This window comes from Gastrolobium bilobum, unplaced genomic scaffold, assembly GCF_033153095.1.
Source record: "Gastrolobium bilobum isolate Gb01-03AN ecotype WA unplaced genomic scaffold, APGP_CSIRO_Gbil_v1 utg32069, whole genome shotgun sequence".
Lineage (NCBI taxonomy): Eukaryota > Viridiplantae > Streptophyta > Magnoliopsida > Fabales > Fabaceae > Gastrolobium > Gastrolobium bilobum.
In genome coordinates, this window is record NW_026900116.1 from 9,394 (window position 1) to 29,974 (window position 20,581).

The 20,581-nt window shown below is 39.0% G+C and overlaps 1 protein-coding gene across 3 annotated transcripts; it reads left to right on the top strand.

Moving 5' to 3' along the window:
* The first annotated feature begins 14,946 nt into the window (after positions 1-14,946).
* On the top strand, positions 14,947-19,906 carry LOC133295372 (uncharacterized). Of its 3 annotated transcripts, none has more exons than XM_061494197.1 (9): positions 14,947-15,266; positions 15,454-15,578; positions 15,728-15,765; positions 16,308-16,418; positions 16,512-16,591; positions 17,538-17,574; positions 17,860-17,901; positions 19,424-19,540; positions 19,622-19,906. In XM_061494197.1, exons 1-8 carry the CDS (start codon positions 15,024-15,026, stop codon positions 19,489-19,491), a joined length of 744 nt encoding a protein of 247 aa, XP_061350181.1. In that variant the 5' UTR covers positions 14,947-15,023; the 3' UTR covers positions 19,492-19,540; positions 19,622-19,906. The 3 variants fall into 3 exon arrangements, with proteins under 3 accessions (XP_061350181.1, XP_061350182.1, XP_061350180.1); XM_061494198.1 differs by having other exon boundaries at positions 19,659-19,906; XM_061494196.1 differs by lacking the exons at positions 17,538-17,574; positions 17,860-17,901; positions 19,424-19,540; positions 19,622-19,906 and adding an exon at positions 17,101-17,527.
* The last annotated feature ends 675 nt before the right edge of the window (positions 19,907-20,581 follow it).

Below are 20,581 nucleotides of genomic sequence, written 5' to 3' on the forward strand. Positions count from 1 at the left end.
TAAGGTTATCCCATGCCTCATTATGCCCTTAATTCTTTCTAACTAATTCTATTACTTCAATAATCTTAACGACCAAATCACTAATACATTAACACACTCTCCATCAAGCCACAACACAATTTACATCATTTTTCCTTAATATTTCCAATATGGCCGAATGTGTGCATCAATGGAATCAAAGGATTTTTCAACCAATTCAAATCCTCAAAACTCTTTTTAAACTTCATAATTTATGATTCAAACAACCATCAATCAATTACATCATCCATCAAAGACTTCCTTCCTAAATCATCATTCTTTCATCCTTGAAAATTTGTCTAAGTATTGGCACCAAAATCACTTAAATTTCTGTCGATTATTTATCCATACGAACAATAAATTCCAAAGGAACATAGCCATAATTCTGATTAAGCTTTCCCCTTTTTGCTGGAGCATGATTCTGCCTAGTGTAAGTCGCCCTTCCCATTGCATGCAATTGGTCCGATTTGTTTGGAGCATTGGAGAGTGTGGTTTCTGATTTAACCTTGGATGCTTGATGGAGGGTAAGAACTCGGACCTCAAGTTTCCTCTTCTGCCTCATCCGATTTGTATGTGCATGCTAGGAGTTTTATTCTTGTCATTCCTATTGTAAGAACCCGCACCGTTAATTAAGGAATTTTAATTAATTAATTATGCAAAATTAGGAAATGATTCCATAATTGACCTTAACAATTATTATGAGGCTTTAATAATTATAGTAAGTGAGTAATAATGCTGAAAGTCGATTTTCGGAAGAAAAGTGCAGATACCGGTTCTGCTAGTCGGTATAAATGCATTCCGAAAGAGTATCCCGGAAAATTATAATAAGTGCATGATAATTACTAGAATAATATGTAGGACTTGTAAAACGAGTTTCAAGTCCAAATAATGAGAAGTGGTGCTAGAAACCGGTACTGACTTTGAAAAGCGCGTACCGAAAAGGTGCACCGAAAATTATAAGAAAAATATGATAATTTTTGGAAAAATGTATAGTTTCATATTCCAAAGTTTGGGATTAAAATGCTAAGCGTAGCAATTAATACTGTGTGTTAAGTGACTTAACCGCCTATATAAGCCTTAGTGGGCACTAAACCCTAGGTGCCACTATTTTCTCTACGTGAGTGTTGCTGAGCTTGAAGTCAGCCACCCCTTTGTCACCCTTTCTCCTCCATTGGTGAGCCAAGTTACCACCTTTGCTCCATTTCTTCTTCTCTTTGGTTGAGTAAACACTTGGGTGAGTGTCTTGGGAGGTTGAGGTCCCATCTTCTGAGTTGTGGGAGCTGGTTTGAGTCAAGGTTTGGGGCTGAGTCCTTGTGTTGGTGTGGTTGGAGCTTTGTGTTGTTTGTGGGAGCTTCAAGGAGTGAACTTGTGTGTGAAAGGATCACTCTTGATCACCATTTCGTGTGCCTTGAAGGTCAGACCTGTAGAGGAAGATTTGAGAGCTCCAAGAGCCTTTCTTCCTCTATTTTGATCTTTGGTGAGTTGTACCAACCTTGATCATGTGTTTGATGAGTAAAAGAGGTGTCTTGGTATGTTTAAAAGAGTTAAACAAGTAACCAACAGTAGTATGACCCTAAATCAGTATAAAGATGCATGCTTTAACGTAATTAAATGTTAAAAACCCAACCTTGGAAGGATATCTTCACGAAATGCAGTTTCTGCATTCTGTCGTGAAATATCTGAATATCTGCCCGAGAAATATCCAGATATGGGATTTGGATATCCGGATACGGGAATCTGGATATCCGGATATTGTATATCTGGATATGTACAGTGAGATATTCGGATATTGCATATTCGGATATGGTCCCGAGGAATTTTCGGATATTCTGGGATTTCGAAGAACAGTAGTTGTGCTGTGTGTACAGTAGGCTATTGGGGGTTTATGGACCCTAGTTTGATGAAGTTGAACTTCTGTAATTAATGAACTAAGTCTGAATCAAATGATTAAGGGCTTATGGCTTGGTATGGAGCCTTAAGACGTAAAACGTAAAGGAAAGACGTTGTCTTTAAGTTATATGCTTGTGGTGCATTATTATTGATATAGTATTGGTCCATAACAGATTGTGAATCTGTTGTGTTTGGACTTTGAGCTGTGGACTCTTGGCTTTGAGTGTTAGCTTGCAAGGTAAGCTTTCGTGTCCTCGGTTTAGCCATGTTGTGGTTCCACCATGTCCCATGGGGGTGTGGTTATATGCATGCTGTGTTACATGCTTTGAATATTCGAAATGCTGTTGAGCTTTATGTGTAATGTCTTTTAATATGCATGTGTTGTTTCATCTTGACGGTAAGCCTGAGTATGTGGCATCATACGATATGGTGATCCGGGGTGAATGCAAGTGGCGTCTTGCACTATGTGTGGGTATTTGGCGTATATAAATCCTGCATTTCTCTGGCCAGTAGAATAGAATTGACACACATGACATGATTATCTGCTGCATTGCACTGTTTTAGAAATGATATTGATGAACTATTTTTAAACTTATATTGCACATGTAAGTGAGCTTGGGGTGGAAGATCCTTGAGGACCCCTTGTCTTACTGAGATTTCTTATTTAGAGATCTCACCCCACGTTTGGGGAATGCTTATTTCAGGTTCAGGTAGTATGGTGACTGATGCCTCTGGCGGCAGTAGGCCAGAGCTTAGCTAATTATGATATTATGCTGTATTGCTACCATGACTGGATTTGGATGCTGTTTATGTTTCCCGCTATTTATGATTATGTTGTTGTTGAGACTGATGTTGGGCTTGTTGCCTTATTTGAGTGAGCATGGGGATTGTTCATGACACTTTATGTTAGTAACTTTAGATTGGAGTTGTATAATCTGCTAGTTGGTCCGGCCTACTTGCGGTAGTTCCGTGATTCTAGAGACACACTTTTATTATCTATGTTGAGGTATTTCAGTTAGCTGTTTTATTGCAATTACATACAGGCGATGTTTTATTAATTGATTAATGAGCAAGTTGGTAATGATAATGATATCATAATCGAAAAGAAAAAGATATTCCGCATTTTTAATTAAGCGCTGCTTAATACGATAGTATGATAACATTACCAGATATATACGGGGTGTTACATTTATGGTATCAGAGCAATGGTTCGACGGAAAAGTCTGTATGTATTGCAATAGTTAGGATGTTTGGTTGTCTCTGTCCTGTGTGTTTACTCCGTCGAATTTTATTATGATAATGCATATGTAATCACATTGCGTGGGCCTGATCAACTCATAAATTGTGTAACTTGTGCAGAGTCATGGTAAGATCCGGGAGAACACGAGAGACTTTTGAGGATCAACTCGATCCCATCCTGACTGCATTGGCTGAGATGCAGGCGGCTAGGTTAGCCGATCAGGAGGCCACTAGGTTGGCTAACGCGGCAATGATGGATGTTGTTCGCGAGGCGAACCGGATAGCCGCAGAAGAGGTTCGTGAAGCGAATCGGAGGACCACTGAGGATGTCCTCGAGGCGGACAGGATGGCGAACATGCCGATGATGAGAGTCATGTTTGAAGAGATGAGGGTTGGTCCTGCTGCAGGCTAGTTACCACCGCCTCCACCGCCGCCGCCTCCACCTAGTGTTCAGGATGAGAGCCCGAGTCACATTGACAGTGCTGCTCATGTTACTGAGACGAGGGAGACTCTTGTAGAGCCCACTGAGGATCATGATGTGTTAGATCGCCGGCTGAATGCTTTCAGGAAGCATAAGCCACCTGTGTTTGAGGGGTCTTTGGATCCTATTGCTGCTGCAAGATGGCTGGAGTCACTGGACAAGATATTTCGGGTCATGCAGTGTACAGACCCACAGAAGCTGATGTTCTCGACTTAGGAGGGCGATGCCCATGAGTGGTGGACGAAAACCTCTCGTGCTTATGAGATGCAGGGTCGTGTCATGACGTGGCCATTCTTTGAGGAGTGCTTTTTAGGCAGATACTTTCCCTACGATGCGCAGGAGAGGAAGCAGGGGGAGTTTGATAGATTGGTTCAGGGCTCGATGTTTGTTGACGAGTACCTGGCCAAGTTTAATGAGCTAGTGAAGTTTTCCCACTTCCGGATGGTTCCTCCTACTCCGTTGTTTCTGGCCGCTAAGTTTCGCAGAGGACTTAGTGAGGTGATTGCTGAGCATATTGCTGGAGCTGCTTCGAGGGACTTTGGTACACTGGTTCAGCAGTGTAAGGACATTGAGGATGTCTGCATAGCGAGTAAGGCCAAGAGGGCCAAGGTCGACGAGACCAAGGGGACTGTTAGTTCCACTCCTGTTTCTACTTCTTGGAAGGACAGGAAGTTTGCTGGGAAGGGCAAGGTTAAATAGTTGGCGACTAGGCAGGCGCCTGGTCAGTTCAAGAGGACTGTTTCACAGCAGGGGAGTTTTGCTAGGCCTCCTTCCACTCCGAGATGTGCGGGGTGAGGAAAAGAGCATGCTGATCGTTGTGCTTCAGGTCAGCTGATCTGCTTCCAGTGTTGCAAGGAGCACCACTTCTCTAGAGACTGTCCGTCGTCGACAGCGAGAGCTGCAGCTGTTCAGGAAGTTCCTTTGCAGATGGTTCCGATGGCTTCCACTTCGGCACCTGCAGTGCTACCTTCTGTTGGGCGTGTGTACACCTTGGATAGGCAGCAGTCGGACCGCGCTCCGAACCTTGTTAGAGGTACTGTGTCTATTGGTGGTATTGCTGTTGATGCATTGTTTGACTCCGGGGCTACGCATTCGTTTGTTGCTACCCCGATTGCTTTAGGGCTTGAGTTGCCCATGTCTGTGCTTTCTCCACCGTTGCGGGTGACTACCGCCACCAGAGAAATATGCGATTCTACCACTGTACATCGCGATGTAGCGTTTCAGTGGGATGGCCGTGAGTTCTCAGTGGATCTGATAGGATTGCCGATGGCCAACTTGGAGATTATTCTGGGCATGGATTGGTTGTCTAGAAACTGTTCACTGATTGATTGCTGTGCAAAGCACGTGGTGATGTCTCCGTGTGATTCCACAACTAGTTCATCGCCATATATTTCATTGCTGCAGGCTAGGAAGGCCTTGAGAGCAGGGGCATTTGGTTATGTCATGTTGGGAGGTTTGGTGAGTGGGACACAGGAGGATATCACTGGCATTCCTGTGGTGGGGGAGTTCCTAGAGGTGTTTCCTGAGGAGATTCCTGAGTTTCCGCCACAGCGGGAGATAGAGTTCTCCATTGATTTGTTGCCTGGTGTGGGGCCGATTTCTTTAGCTCCATATCAGATGTCGCCACCGGAGTTGGCTGAGCTGAAGAAGCATATTGAGGATCTTTCAGCGAAAGATTTCATCCAGCCGAGTGTGTCTCCTTGGGGAGCACCGGTCATCTTTGTGAAGAAGAAGGATGAGACAATGCGATTGTGCACCGACTACAGGCAGTTGAACAAGGTGACGATCAAGAACAAGTATCCCCTTCCTCGGATTGATGATTTGTTGGATCAGCTTATGGGTGCTTGATCTCTGGTCCGGATACCATCAGATTCGGGTGAAGCTGAAGGATGTCCCTAAGACCGCATTTCGTTCGAGATACGGTCACTTTGAGTATTTGGTGATCCCGTTCGGACTCACCAATGCGCCGACAGTGTTCATGGATTACATGAACCGGATTTTCCAGCCGTATCTGGATCAGTTTGTGATCGTCTTTATTGATGACATTCTGATTTACTCCAAGACGGAGGAGGAGCATGCAGAGCATCTGAGGATTGTTCTGCAAGTGCTGAAGGAGAAAAAGCTTTATGCTAAGCCTTCTAAGTGTGAGTTTTGGCTCAAATCAGTCAAGTTTCTAGGGCATGTAATTTCAGCAGATGGAGTTGCAGTGGATCCCAACAAGATTGAGGCCGTGCTGGATTGGGAGAGGCCCAAGACAGTTACGGAGGTGAGGAGCTTCCTAGGTTTGGCAGGTTATTATCGGAGGTTCATCAAGGGTTTCTCCACGATGGTTCTCCCTTTGACTCGCCTTACCCGAAATGAGACTCCATTTGTGTGGACTCACGAGTGTGAGACGTGCTTTCAGGAGTTGAAGGAGAGATTGACTTCTTCACCTGTGTTGATCCTTCCTGATCCTGAGGAGCAGTTTGAGCTTTACTGTGATGCTTCTGGAAAGGGGCTGGGCTGTGTGTTGATGCAGTCTGGTAGAGCTGTTGCTTTTGCTTCGAGGAAGTTGAAGCCTCATGAGGAGAACTACCCGACTCATGATTTAGAGTTGGCTGCGATTGTGTTTGCTTTCAAGATTTGGAGGCATTACCTTTTTGGCATGCAGTTTGCGGTGTTTAGTGATCACAAGAGCTTGAAGTATCTGTTTGATCAGAAAGAGCTGAACATGAGGTAGAGGAGATGGATAGAGTTTCTGAAGGACTACGACTTTGAGTTGAGTACCATCCTGGCAAGGCCAATGTGGTAGCTGATGCTTTGAGTCAGAAATCCGTGAGTCTATCCAGTTTGACGATGGGTGACTTTGACCTCATAGAGAAGTTTCGAGATCTGAAGGTGACCACCTTGTTTGGGGGTTCACTTCTCGAGATGGAGACTGTGAGAGTCAGGAATGAGCTTATGGAGAAGATCCAAGAGGCGCAAGTGCAGAGAGAGTGTCTCGACTACGTGAAGAACCAAGACGGTGTGTCTTGGAATGAGGATGGACTTCTGTTGTTTCAGAAGCGTGTTGTGATTCCTCGAGGTCCCTTGACCGAAGAGGTTATGGCGGAGGCCCATAAGGGACAGTTTACTGTTCATCCTGGTGCTACAAAGATGTATCAAGACCTGAAGAGGAATTTATGGTGGCCAGGAATGAAGAAGGATATAGCTGTGTATGTGTCCAGGTGTTTGATCTGCCAGAAAGTGAAGATTGAACACCAGAAGCCGTCTGGTAAGTTTCAACCTCTTGAGATTCCAGAGTGGAAATGGAAGAGCATTTCCATGGACTTCGTTGTGGGTTTACCGAAGACTCAGGTTGGTTGTGACTCGATATGGGTCATTGTAGACAGACTGATGAAGTCTGCCCATTTTCTTCCAGTGAAGGTGAGCTTCACTACAGAGCAGTTGGCCAAACTGTATATTCGCGAGATCGTGAGGCTTCACGGGGTGCCCGAGAGTATCATTAGTGATAGGGACCCGAAGTTCACATCTCGGTTCGGGGAGGCGCTGCAGGGGGCTTTTGGTACTCAGTTGAGATTGAGTACAGCCTATCACCCTCAGACTGATGGACAGACTGAGCGGACTATCCAGACCTTGGAGGACATGTTGCAGGCTTGCACCTTGGAGCAAGGCTCGGCATGGGATAAGTACCTTCCATTGGTGGAGTTTTCGTATAACAACAGTTTCCATGCTAGCCTGGGCATGGCACCCTACGAGGCGCTCTACGGTAGGAGGTGTCGTACACCTACCTGCTGGTCTGAGGTTGTGGATCGTGAGTTGTTTGGCTTGGACTTTGTCCAAGATACCACCCTGCAGATCCAGATAATCAGGGAAAAGCTGAAGCAGGCGCCGAATCATCAGAAGAGTTACTACGATGTCAAGCATCGTCCACTGGAGTTCAGTGAGGGTGAGCACGTGTTTGTGAGACTTTCACCTGTCACCGATGTTGGACGGGCACTCGGAGTGAGGAAGCTGAGCCCGCGGTTTATTGGGTCATACCAGATTCTGGGTAGAGTAGGATCTGTTGCCTACCGGCTTGCCTTGCCTCCGAACCTAGCCAACATCCACGACGTGTTTCACGTGTCTCAACTTCGCAAGTACGTAGCGGATCCTTCGCACGTGGTGCAACCGGATGATGTGGAGGTTCGGGAGAACCTAAAGACTCCCGTCGAACCACTCAAGATTCTCGATCGTGGCGAGAAACAGCTGAGGAGCAACATCATTCCGATGGTCAAAGTGCAATGGTCTGGAAGAACTCCTGAGGAGTGTACCTGGGGGCGAGAGGACGAGCTTCTCCGGCAGTATCCCGACTTCCGAGACAGGTATATTCTGATTTCGAGGACAAAATCCTAAAAATGTGGGGTGAATGTAAGAACCCGCACCGTTAATTAAGGAATTTTAATTAATTAATTATGCAAAATTAGGAAATGATTTCATATTTGACCTTAACAATTATTATGAGGCTTTAATAATTATAGTAAGTGAGTAATAATGCTGAAAGTCGATTTTCAGAAGAAAAGTGCAGATACCGGTTCTGCTAGTCGGTATAAATGCATTCCGAAAGAGTATCTCGGAAAATTATAATAAGTGCATGATAATTACTAGAATAATATGTAGGACTTGTAAAACGAGTTTCAAGTCCAAATAATGAGAAGTGGTGCTAGAAACCGGTACTGACTTTGAAAAGCGCGTACCGAAAAGGTGCTCCGAAAATTATAAGAAAAATATGATAATTTTTGGAAAAATGTGTAGTTTCAGATTCCAAAGTTTGGGATTAAAATGCTAAGCGTAGCAATTAATACTGTGTGTTAAGTGACTTAACCGCTTATATAAGCCTTAGTGGGCACTAAACCCTAGGTGCCACTATTTTCTCTACGTGAGTGTTGCTGAGCTTGAAGTCAGCCACCCCTTTGTCACCCTTTCTCCTCCATTGGTGAGCCAAGTTGCCACATTTGCTCCATTTCTTCTTCTCTTTGGTTGAGTAAACACTTGGGTGAGTATCTTGGGAGGTTGAGGTCCCATCTTCTGAGTTGTGGGAGCTGGTTTGAGTCAAGGTTTGGAGCTGAGTCCTTGTGTTGGTGTGGTTGGAGCTTTGTGTTGGTTGTGGGAGATTCAAGGAGTGAACTTTTGTGTGAAAGGATCACTCTTGATCACCATTTCGTGTGCCTTGAAGGTCAGACCTGTAGAGGCAGATTTGAGAGCTCCAAGAGCCTTTCTTCCTCTATTTTGATCTTTGGTGAGTTGTTCCAACCTTGATCATGTGTTTGATGAGTAAAAGAGGTGTCTTGGTATGTTTAAAAGAGTTAAACAAGTAACCAACAGTAGTATGACCCTAAATCAGTATAAAGATGCATGTTTTAACGTAATTAAATGTTAAAAACCCAACCTTGGAAGGATATCTTCACGAAATGCAGTTCCTGCATTCTGTCGTGAAATATCTGAATATCTGCCCAAGAAATATCCGGATATGTGATATCCGGATATGGGATTTGGATATCCGGATACGGGAATCTGGATATCCGGATATGTACAGTGAGATATCCGGATATTGCATATCCGGATATGGTCCCGAGGAATATCTGAATATTCTGGGATTTCGAAGAACAGTAGCTGTGTTGTGTGTACAATAGGCTATTGGGGGTTTGTGGACCCTAGTTTGATGAAGTTGAACTTCTGTAATTAATGAACTAAGTCTGAATCAAATGATTAAGGGCTTATGGCTTGGTATGGAGCCTTAAGACGTAAAACGTAAAGGAAAGACGTTGTCTTTAAGTTATATGCTTGTGGTGCATTATTATTGATATAGTATTGGTCCATAACAGATTGTGAATCTACTGTGTTTGGACTTTGAGCTGTGGACTCTTGGCTTTGGGTGTTAGCTTGCAAGGTAAGCTTTTGTGTCCTCGGTTTAGCCATGTTGTGGTTCCACCATGTCCCATAGGGGTGTGGTTATATGCATGCTGTGTTACATGCTTTGAATATTCGAAATGTTGTCGAGCTTTATGTGTAATGGCTTTTAATATGCATGTGTTGTTTCATCTTGACGGTAAGCCTGAGTATGTGGCGTCATACGATATGGTGATCCGGGGTGAATGCAAGTGGCGTCTTGCACTATGTGTGGGTATTTGGCGTATATAAATCCTGCATTTCTCTGGCCAGTAGAATAGAATTGACACACATGACATGATTATCTGCTGCATTACACTGTTTTAGAAATGATATTGATGAACTGCTTTTAAACTTATATTGCACATGTAAGTGAGCTTGGGGTGGAAAATTCTTGAGGACCCCTTGTCTTACTGAGATTTCTTATTTAGAGATCTCACCCCACGTTTGGGGAATGCTTATTTCAGGTTCAGGTAGTATGGTGACTGATGCCTCTGGCGGCAGTAGGCCAGAGCTTAGCTGATTATGATATTATGTTGTATTGCTGCCATGACTGGATTTGGATGCTTTTTATGTTTCCCGCTATTTATGATTATGTTGTTGTTGAGACTGATGTTGGGCTTGTTGCCTTATTTGAGTGAGCATGAGGATTGTCCATGACACTTTATGTTAGTACCTTTAGATTGGAGTTGTATAACCTGCTAGTTGGTCTGGCCTACTTGCGGTAGTTCCGTGATTCTAGAGACACACTTTTATTATCTATGTTGAGGTATTTCAGTTAGTTGTTTTATTGCAATTACATATAGGCGATGTTTTATTAATTGATTAATAAGCAAGTTGGTAATGATAATGACATCATAATCGAAAAGAAAAAGATATTTTGCATTTTTAATTAAGCGCTGCTTAATACGATAGTATGATAACATTACCGGATATATACAAGGTGTTACACCTATCTTCTTGCCTCACCATTCGGTTCTCTCATGTTTGATTAGGAGGGTATTGTATTTGTTAGTAATTTCCATTGTCTTAACTCTGTTATTTTGTACAGCTATGAAGTTGGTGCATATAAGCCTTGTAATTAAATTGTGAGTTGGTATTGTGGTTCATAGTAAAATTTGGAACTGCCTTGAATTAGAAAAATTACTTATGCTTTGCACATGTTGAATTTGTGTAGGGCAGCTTGCTAAAATATATTTACTCAGGCCTAGGAATCGATTGGGGCATAGAAACAGCTCTCATAAATTGTGAAATTGTTTTGGTTGAGTTAGAATGATGTATATGTCTTGGTATGTGTTAATTTACAAGGACAACATGCTAAAAATGTTATGATCATGCTTAAGTGACATAAGAAGTGTTAAGTATAGAAAAGTAGAATTAATAGGAGTAATTGTCTTAAAAAAAATTGAATCTGTATATTGAAAGGACCTTGAGATGTTGTTGATTGCAAGTCATGTTATGTTAAAATAAAAAGATAAACCTTGGTAAGGACTATAGAGTCGAATCTGCATGTATAGGTACCTTTGGGAGTTTGTCATTTGATTATATGTGGTAGGATTAAAATTATATAGGCAGTGAACCATGAACTCTGTTTTGATTTAAACATGGCATGTATTGAAACTATATGGACAGCTTACTAGAGGCTTTGTCCACTCACACGTAAGTCTTGCAGAAAATTTTATGTAAATAAATTATCATTGTGCACCTTGTTGCTGGCCAAGCCGAACCTACATGTGTGGGTCCTTGGAATTCTTTTGTTACTTGCTAGTGATTGGTAAGATAAAACTAAAGGCAGAAATATAATTAACATAGAAAGCATGAAACAAACTCCATGTTAGAAAAATTAAATCAATGTAAAAATCATGAATTCCTATTGAATCAAGCTTTGCATGTGTTAGACCTATTTGGACAGCTCTTGTATTACTCTCCTAAATCATGTGGCAACGTTATGTAAATGAAAAACCAAAGGCACCTATTTAATGGACAAGAAACCGAAACCACAGGCATAGAGAATCAACGCTATGTCACTTGTTATCTAGTGGTGTAATAAATTCTATGATTGGAAAAATTAAATGAGCACAAGAACCTTAAATTCTAATTTTTAATCTAGATTGCATGCGCTTATAACCTTTGTAGACAGCATGCCTTAAGTTCCTCTGCGCACCCTTAACATGGTAGGAGAGGCTATGTAAAGGATAATTTGTAGCACCTAATTAATGGTAAAGACAACCGAATAAAATGCTTAGGGATTTATATTTATGTCATTTGTTAACCTTTGGCAAAATTAAAGTTAAAACAGAAAATTAAATAACATGGGATGCATGATAATTCGATTGAAATCATAGGAGCTGAAAGCATGGAAAATTAGTTTAAAAGTCAAAAAATGAACTTGGTCCTAGGAGCATAAATTCTGAATGGAACCTTGTGATTTGTAAATAAATAAAGTAAAGAAATTCTGTTTGGTACTTTTGATTAGGTTCATAAAACTCAAGGGTGTTGGACGGACTTGGGGCTGTTTCGGTTAGGAAGCTAAAGTATCAGGTAAGTGTTTGGTGGTGAGACCTATTGTGACTATTAGCTAGCGTATGGAATTTTGAATTGATGCTCACATGTGCCTATGATTAGTATTCGGTTATATGTTATATGTATTCTGCCTTTGGATTTGACATGATGGAAATTCTGTTTTGGGGAATTATTTGTGATTCGGCAGCTTGGAATTAAAAGTACGAGAAATATATGCTATTATGATCTAGTCATGCATATCCACTCATGATTCATTTGTTTCTGTTGTGTGTGCCAAACATGTCATAGCATCCAGCATTATGCATTCATTCTGGAAACCGAAGTATATAATAAAAGTAAGCATACGTTTGAGCACGCATCATATAGGCATCCCTCCGGTACCAAGGTATGGGACACTTGGCTTCAGTCCGCATAGGTCGCAGTTGGAACCCTCTTGAGGAGCCACTATGGGATCTCCACTGTGCTTGTTAGTACGTGCACTGCAGTGCTATGAACGTACACCTTTGGCGTTATATACGCATCTTGATAGTATTTTGGCGTTATATACGCAATATGATTAGTACTTTGGCGTTATATACGCACTATGATTATATGTTAGCATCTGTCCGGAAAAGTTAAATGTTGATGCGACTGTTTTGGAATTTTGTACCTAGTCTAATATTGTTGCTTTACTGGTTTTACTATCACACTACTGAGATTTTTCTCACCCCTTTGGGGGCTCAATTTTCATAAATTGCAGGAGTACGAAAAGGCATTCGAGGATGCACTTGTATTGGAGATGTCTTGTTTATTTGCTGCTGCCATTTTGGGAATTTTGATGTTGACATGCTATTTCTGTTGCTTATTGGCTGCTCGTTATAGTAGGCTGTAATATTTGTTTTTGAGATGTTGTAAGAAAATGTTAGAGTATGTTTTAATTGCTGTATTTGGGTTTTGGGGTCTGTTTGTAACTTGTGAAAGTCTAGTATTATTTAGCAAAAAATTCATGTACGTTTTCAATTCTGAATTTTTAAACTACTTTCGCGAGTACCTTGCGAGTTCGGTATCTGGGGCTACAGACCTCCGAATGACACATAATTTATATGCACGCGAAGCCCCAGATGTCTAGTTTCATATTATATAAACTTTACAATGAAATTCTGAAAGTTCGATTTATTATGATTTTTGCAAGTCAGGTCATTTTGAAACATTTTCACTGATTTATCTTTCATCTTGCGAGTTCTGTTTCGAGGGGCTAAATACCTCCGAATGAAATAATTTTTATATATTTACAAAAAAAAATAAAATAATTTTTATATTCACGCGACGCCCCGGATGTCTAGTTTCCTTGTGTCAAAGAAAGTTTTTTTAAGCTGTTGAACTTGAATTGATATGATTTTTTTTACAAGACAACAAGGATTTTTGGAAAACGGTAATTTCAGCCAGCTATGTATTTTCACGAGTTTTACTCTGATTTTTTTTGTACAACCAGACTTTAATACCAGATAATGTATTGTGATTCCAAAGTGCGTTTTAATTATGTTAAATTATTTCTGTCACGACTCTAATCCGCTTAGCAGATAACTCCCTTGGACGCGTACATGGGAGGGTGTCACAAAATGCTTACGTAATGAAAAGGAAAAAGTTTACTCGCATTTTTAAATGAAGTGCTGTGATTGTAACTATGCTTAATATCATAATCAATCTTAACAACACCGGTACGTAACAGGCTGTTACATATTTCATCTGCTTAAAATCACTATTCATCAATTTTCCAAAAAAATGCCTATCCACTTCCAAATTTCATTCTGAATCCAAATCTAACATTATTTTTACCAAATAATGTCTAATTATAACATTTTAAAATTTTAGGGTTAAATAATTATCAAATTACTATTTTGCCTTTCGAGTGTATTTTCATCCGAAATTCAAGATTTTATCAATTAAACCCTCTAATTCACAATTCAATTATAACTATATATTTTCAATTATGTGAGGTTTATATAATACCAAACATGCCCTTATTGTGTGATCTAGAGACAGACAAATATTAGAATACCAGTTTGTTTGAAACTTTAGTTAAAGATCCACTAAATGGGCTATTAGCCCATACTCATTAATTCCATTAAATGTACTACGCTAAAAAAATATAGTTTCAATCCATAACATTCATATGAAGCACAATTTGACATGTTTTTATTTTCATTTAGATTTTCTTTTAAAATTTTTATCCTAAACTTGTTCAATATCCTCACTAGAATCCAAGCCCCGTTTTTTTTTTTTTTTTTTTTTATAAATAAAAAGTAAAAAATAAAATAAAATAAAAAACATAAAAAAACCTAATGTCGATATTACTCATCGTTTGGAAGAACTTAAATTATAAAACTATTTTTTTAAATCCTCTTCAGAAATTAAAAAAAAGAGAAAGATTATTGTTTTAAAATAAATCAATTTAAACAATTTTGCATACAGCCAAATCTAAAGGTGACATGCTAATAAGTTCGATTAATATTTATAACAAAGCAATTATTACAATAGGTATGGTATGTTTAAAAAATAATTAAAATTGATATGAAAAAGCATAGCAAAAAAACAAATATCAAAGAATAAAAAACACATTTTTATCAAAGTATACAGTGCAAGAAAATTAATGAAATTATTCTTCAAATAATAGGATATTCTTATTATAGAAATTCTTATAAATATTAACGTGAGATTGATATAACAAAAATGAGTAGAAATAGTTATCCGAGAAATTAGTAAAAAAAACAGAAGAAAAAAAATATGAATAGATACAATTCAGAATCTGAGTTGTAGGACCTTAATTGGCTGCACAAATACACTAACCCAAGTTCTCGCATATGCCGAATATTCATTCGCTCACTGTTCTTCCAACTCCCAAACGCAGGTGAATATGCAAAGTGCCAAAAATCTAAAGAGAAAAGTGAATTCAAATTAAAATAAAAAATAAAATAAAAATTCGAGAATGGGAAGTGGAAGTAGAGTTCTGCTTTCACTCTTCTCAACACCATCTCGATCTTTCACTCAACTCAGATTCAAATCCGTTGCACTTTCACCTCACTCACCAGCTAGGGCTTTTCGCATGGCCTCATCTACACCGTCGTCATCGGTTAGCACCACTCCTCCGCCTTCTTCTTCCACCGTTCACGGCGGAGCTCCTTCTGCCTCCTCCGCCATTGATTTCCTCTCTATATGTCACCACCTCAAGGTGAAGATCATGATAATGTTGACTCTCCTTTAATTAATATATTTTTGTTTTTAATTTGGTAGTTCTGCATTATTTCGTTATTGCCTTTTTGTGCTTCATTTATTGTGTATTAGGTAAAAAAATATTTGTGGTTTTAATTTGTAGTCTGATAACTTTTTGGGTTGTGCGTGTGTGTAATCTGACATAGACAACAAAAAGAGCAGGATGGGTGCGAAAAGACGTTGAGGATCCGGAATCTATAGCGGATCATATGTATCGAATGGGTTTGATGGCTCTGATTGCAGCAGATATCCCTGGCGTGGATCGAAACAAGTTAATTTCCCCTCCTTTTCTTGAGCTATATATATGTTTGAGAACACACACACATTTTTTCTACTTTTTTTGTTATTATTTCTTTTAAAATTGTGCACATGATAAATGCAATGGGTAAGTTTTCTGAGAAATGTTTTTGTTAATTTTAGGTGTGTAAAAATGGCTATTGTTCACGACATTGCAGAAGGTATGCTGTTTTGTCTTTTTTTTTTTTTTGTGGTCATGATACTTGTCTGTATTTGGAAAGAAAGGTTCTGTTTCTCGGTAGTGTTATACTTCGTGATGTGACCAAAATTGGATGAATTTGGCTGTAAAGAGATTGTGAAGAGAATGAGATAAAGGAAGGAGAAATTAAGGTTAAATATAATTGGTTTATGAGTTGATAGCATTAAGTTCTGCTGGTTTGAATTGTCCTGGGAACTCATACACACAGATATACACTTTCTACTCAGTATGGTTAGTCTTTTACTCTTGCTGAAAACTTGAGAAGATTCTGAAATTTCTACAGGAATTAACTTGATTGCATAACTGCAGCAGTTGATTTGCTGCATACAAAATCACAATATTTTTTAATCCCGAATTTGTTTTCTATAAAAATTCTATATTTTGGATTTTCAAATCTCTAGAAGCTTTAAAATGTGAGTATTACTACGCCATTCTTGTTTCTTCCCCATGTTCTCTCTTTCAGAGCTATAAATTGATGCTCTTACTTGAGCACTTTCTTAACAGCAATTGTTGGGGACATAACCCCGTCAGACGGAATTTCAAAAGAAGAAAAAAGTCGAAGGGAGCAAGAAGCACTAGATCATATGTGTAAAGTGCTTGGTGGTGGACCTAGAGGTACTTTGTTTTCACTCTTTAAATAATTTTTTTAATGAGTAAATAAAATAAACTCATTTGTCTTGGTTCTTAAATCCATTTTCAATAATCAAGCCAAGGAAATAGCTGAGTTGTGGACAGAATATGAAGCAAATTCCTCTCCAGAAGCCAAATTTGTCAAGGATCTTGACAAGGTTTGTTGATTTTTTCCTATTCTGTCTTTCAGCAATTGCCCTTAGATTCGAGATTACCTTTTGACTAATTTTAATTACTATTTTCACATCTTTATATGCTTTTTCTTTAGGCTTTTTGTGATATTCTTGTCTTTATTTAAACTTCTCTATGCGTAGCTTCTTGTTTGTACAAATAAACATATCATGCGTCTGATTCATAATATTAACTATCTGAAGGAAATAAAAATGGTAGAAGATGTAACAATGTGATGGTGTTGTTCCCATAGTTATCAAATGCGGATTGCGGCATGTCGCGGCCAATCCCGAAAAACTCTATAGCGTTATAGCGGGTTGCGGTTGCGGAAATAGCGGAATAGATATATGACAGAAATAATGACAAAAATAAACATTTTTTAAAGGAAGAGATAGCAGAAGCGACAGAGATAGACGCAGATAGACTAAAAAACCCTTAAATTTTATCTGTTACACATTTAAATTTAGAACAAAACTGACATTTTGCCTTATGACAGCAATATGGCCGCAAATGCGATTGCAATGGCCGCTATTGCGTTCCGGTGTGGTGCGGCGCGGTTTCTTGCGGCGAGGCACTGCAACGCCTATACAGCGCGGCTCCCGGTGCTATTGCGGCGCAATTAACTACTATGGCTGTTCCAACATATTTTTTACTTCCTGTTTTTCACTGGCAATTCCCTTGTTTTTTTTAATTAAAGTATCAGTTTAGAATATGCTTTTTTTTCTCCCCAAGTGATTGTAATGTAATGGTTTGCAAATAAAAAGACGAAAGTAATACAATTAATCTTCAATGCTCCATCATGCAACAGATTTTAATGGTTTCTGTTAAATAGTTTTGTTGAGAACATCATCTGGTAATGATTATGCAACATTTTGGTCTCAGACTACCATGCACACTTCTAGTTACTGAGTCCTTTAAATTTGTCCCATTCAGGTGGAGATGATCCTTCAAGCCTTGGAATATGAAGATGGTCAGTGGCTTCTTCAATTTTTTTTTTTCTTAGCACTTTGTTCACTTTGTTGTGATTATCTACCGGCTTTTGTCAAGTCTTGTGAATTATTTGTTAATTGTTGAGCATTAAAACATACACAAGAGTAAAATAATTTTTCAGCAAGGATGATTTGAATTTAGGACATGCCTCACATGAGTTTCTACTTTCCACATAATCTATATTCTAGAGTCTATACCAGTATCTACAAATATGCTTTAGATCTTCTTTTAGTTCTGAAATATGTTCTCTCATGGCTTTGTTCAGAACAGGGAAAGGATTTGGTTGAATTTTTCCAGTCAACTGCTGGTATGATTTTCCTCTTCATTTGGAAATAAAGTTATTTGTTTAATATTTCTTAATTGGCAAGGTTCACACTCAGATAATAACTATGGGTAAGGTGACCTGAACTTTGGAAAAATGTGGAACTGTTGGATAATAACTTCTATTTAGGGAAATAGTTCATATATCTCCTATTAAGGGAATGTTATTATGTAATTAGTTTATGATTTGATTTGATTTTTAATTTTCTTTTAATTAGAGATTGTAAATCCTTGTGTATAAATAGAATGCCTGCTGAGGTAATTCCTCAAGCAATTCAGAAATCTCATTCTACAGGAACAATCTGAAAACTACAGTTTAAACCCAGATCTTTAAATGCTGTTTGGCTTGTTTTCGTGTTTGCTTGTGTTTTTTCCCTTTTAATGTTCTTAATTTGGAGATATTCGAGTAAGAGTCAGTAATTTGATTTAACAGCCATTGCTAATTAAAAAACCACTCCCCGTTAAACCCGACTAGCGAGTGTTGGGTGGAGGCAATCCTTGTGTGTAGCCTTATCCTTGCATAATTGCAAAGAGGCTGGTTCCTGGATTCGAACTCATGACCTTTCAGTCATGAATGAACAACTTTATCACTACTTTCAGTCATGAAGGAACAGATTGCAAAATATTTTTAGTTACTATAATAACTACCTACTCAATGTGTTATTTAGCATTATTTTTCAAACTAAACGACAAAACATTTTGTGGAAATTACATTATGCTATCTGAAAATTTTCTCAAATTTGAGAGATGGTATGCAAGATAGAAGATTGATCAATTGATATTTAGCCAGTATTTTGGTAGTTGGTCTGATTTTGTCATCAGTAGATTTAATTCGAAGTCACCAAAGAAAGACATGGCTGAATATGTGAGCCACAAAATCTCACTGTATGGATGATGTTTCAAATTCGATGAGTGTCTGCTCTTGTAGAATGTCATCAGACTTTTTTCTCCCATTTTAGGTTGAATTTCTTTTGGTATTGCAGGTTCATGGTAAATCTTCGTTTAATGGGAATATGGATTTCAAATTGAGATTACTTATTTAACCATAACTTGAATAACGAAACCTAGGCTATATATTGTGGTGTTTGTCATTAAAAAGAAATTCCATTTTCATCTATAGTTTTTGTACTTCTGGTCACTTCTGTCTCAATAAAATGGGGTTCCAATCTTGAGATGAAATGAAATTACTATTCTTCAATGTAGTTATGAAAGGTATTATTTACCCGAGGGACAATCTCAATTTACCTTTTCTAACTTATGTTCATCTGTACTTTGGTCCTGAAACTTCAAAAAGGTGCAGCGCAATTCCTAAACTTGCTAACGTGTGCATTTTGTCCTCTGGTTTGATTTTTGTCAAATTCTAACTGAAATTGTCGAGCGTGATCATACTTTTAACCAAATTTCTTGATGAGTTTAAGCAAGATTGAAAGGTATTTGCTTTTGTGGTTGATCTTGGGAAAAAAATTTGTGTATCTTTCCCTGGCTAATTGTCATCAACCCTTTTGCAGGGAAGTTCCAGACTGAAATTGGCAAAGCTTGGGCGTCAGAGATAGTATCGAGAAGGAAGAAAAACTAAGACTTCTAGTCATTCTCATTCCCCTTAGTAGAATATGGCTCTCTAAAAGGTAAAGAAAGAAAAAGGAGTTGTGGTGTTTATTTTCGCTACATGATGCATGTTTTCCTTCAAACTTGCTCTTCTGAAGCAGGTTTAGTGGTATGAAAAACGCACTATTGTGATAACAGTGGAAAGCAGTGCGGGCCACCATAAATGGAGAAATGTTAGCTGCGCAGGAAGCAGCATGTAGTAGTCAATTTCCTCGAGGAGTTACGATCATCTAACCGAATAGCAAATTTGTTCATCAGGCCTCAATTGAAATATTTCGGATGATTTTTAATTTGAGGGACGATTATCAACTATTTTACATTTACATTTTGGATATCCTTCACTATTTTCTAGATGAACTTCTACTCATTTTTTCTGTTGGCATTTGGCGGTTTTTCTAAAAATCCTTGAGCTCGGCGCTTCCATCGATTTCAACCTAGCTGTTCGATTTTAAATTCCGATTAAATAGTAATGGTACAATTAGTAATTGAAATTTAAGAAAAAAAAAAAAAGACTGGATATTAGCTCCTACTAGGTATCTCAACAAGAAGCAACGAGAAACAGAAAAATTTGGCCATAACAGAATAGCAATGACCACCAAAAGGAATAACAAGATAGAAAATAGTGGAAATACAGAAGAAAGAGTCCCAAAGCTCGCTCTTCAAAATCCCACAAACCAAGTCCCAAGGAGATCCCGATTCTCCAATCAGAAAAATCTAATTTCATGCGTGCCTTCTTCCTTTCCATCCATCCCTCTATAACTACCTCATTTCTCAATTCCACTGCATTCAATTTCTCTTCCCTATTCGCAGATTGCCATCTCGCTATGCCTCTATTCTGTAGTCACTATTGAGGGTTTTTGTTTGTTAGTCTTGGGCCGTATTCTTTAGCTTCTTATGTTGATAGACAAACTTCAAGGGCCCATCAATACCCCCTGCCTAACTTCAACCTTATTCTCAAGCTGAAATAATGGAAATTGTTCCTGAAGCGTTTCACTTCCTCCCATGACATCTCACCCTCCGAAGATTCTCCCATTGCACCAATTTTGCAGCTTCAATGCTAC

What these genes read in the sequence shown, in the direction of transcription:
- LOC133295372 (XM_061494196.1), top strand. Translation starts at nt 15,024, where the DNA reads ATGGGAAGTGGAAGTAGAGTTCTGCTTTCACTCTTCTCAACACCATCT. An exon ending in CCTGGCGTGGATCGAAACAA is followed by an intron (nt 15,579 to 15,727) that starts GTTAATTTCCCC and finishes TGTTAATTTTAG; the next exon opens with GTGTGTAAAAATGGCTATTG. An exon ending in TGTTCACGACATTGCAGAAG is followed by an intron (nt 15,766 to 16,307) that starts GTATGCTGTTTT and finishes CTTTCTTAACAG; the next exon opens with CAATTGTTGGGGACATAACC.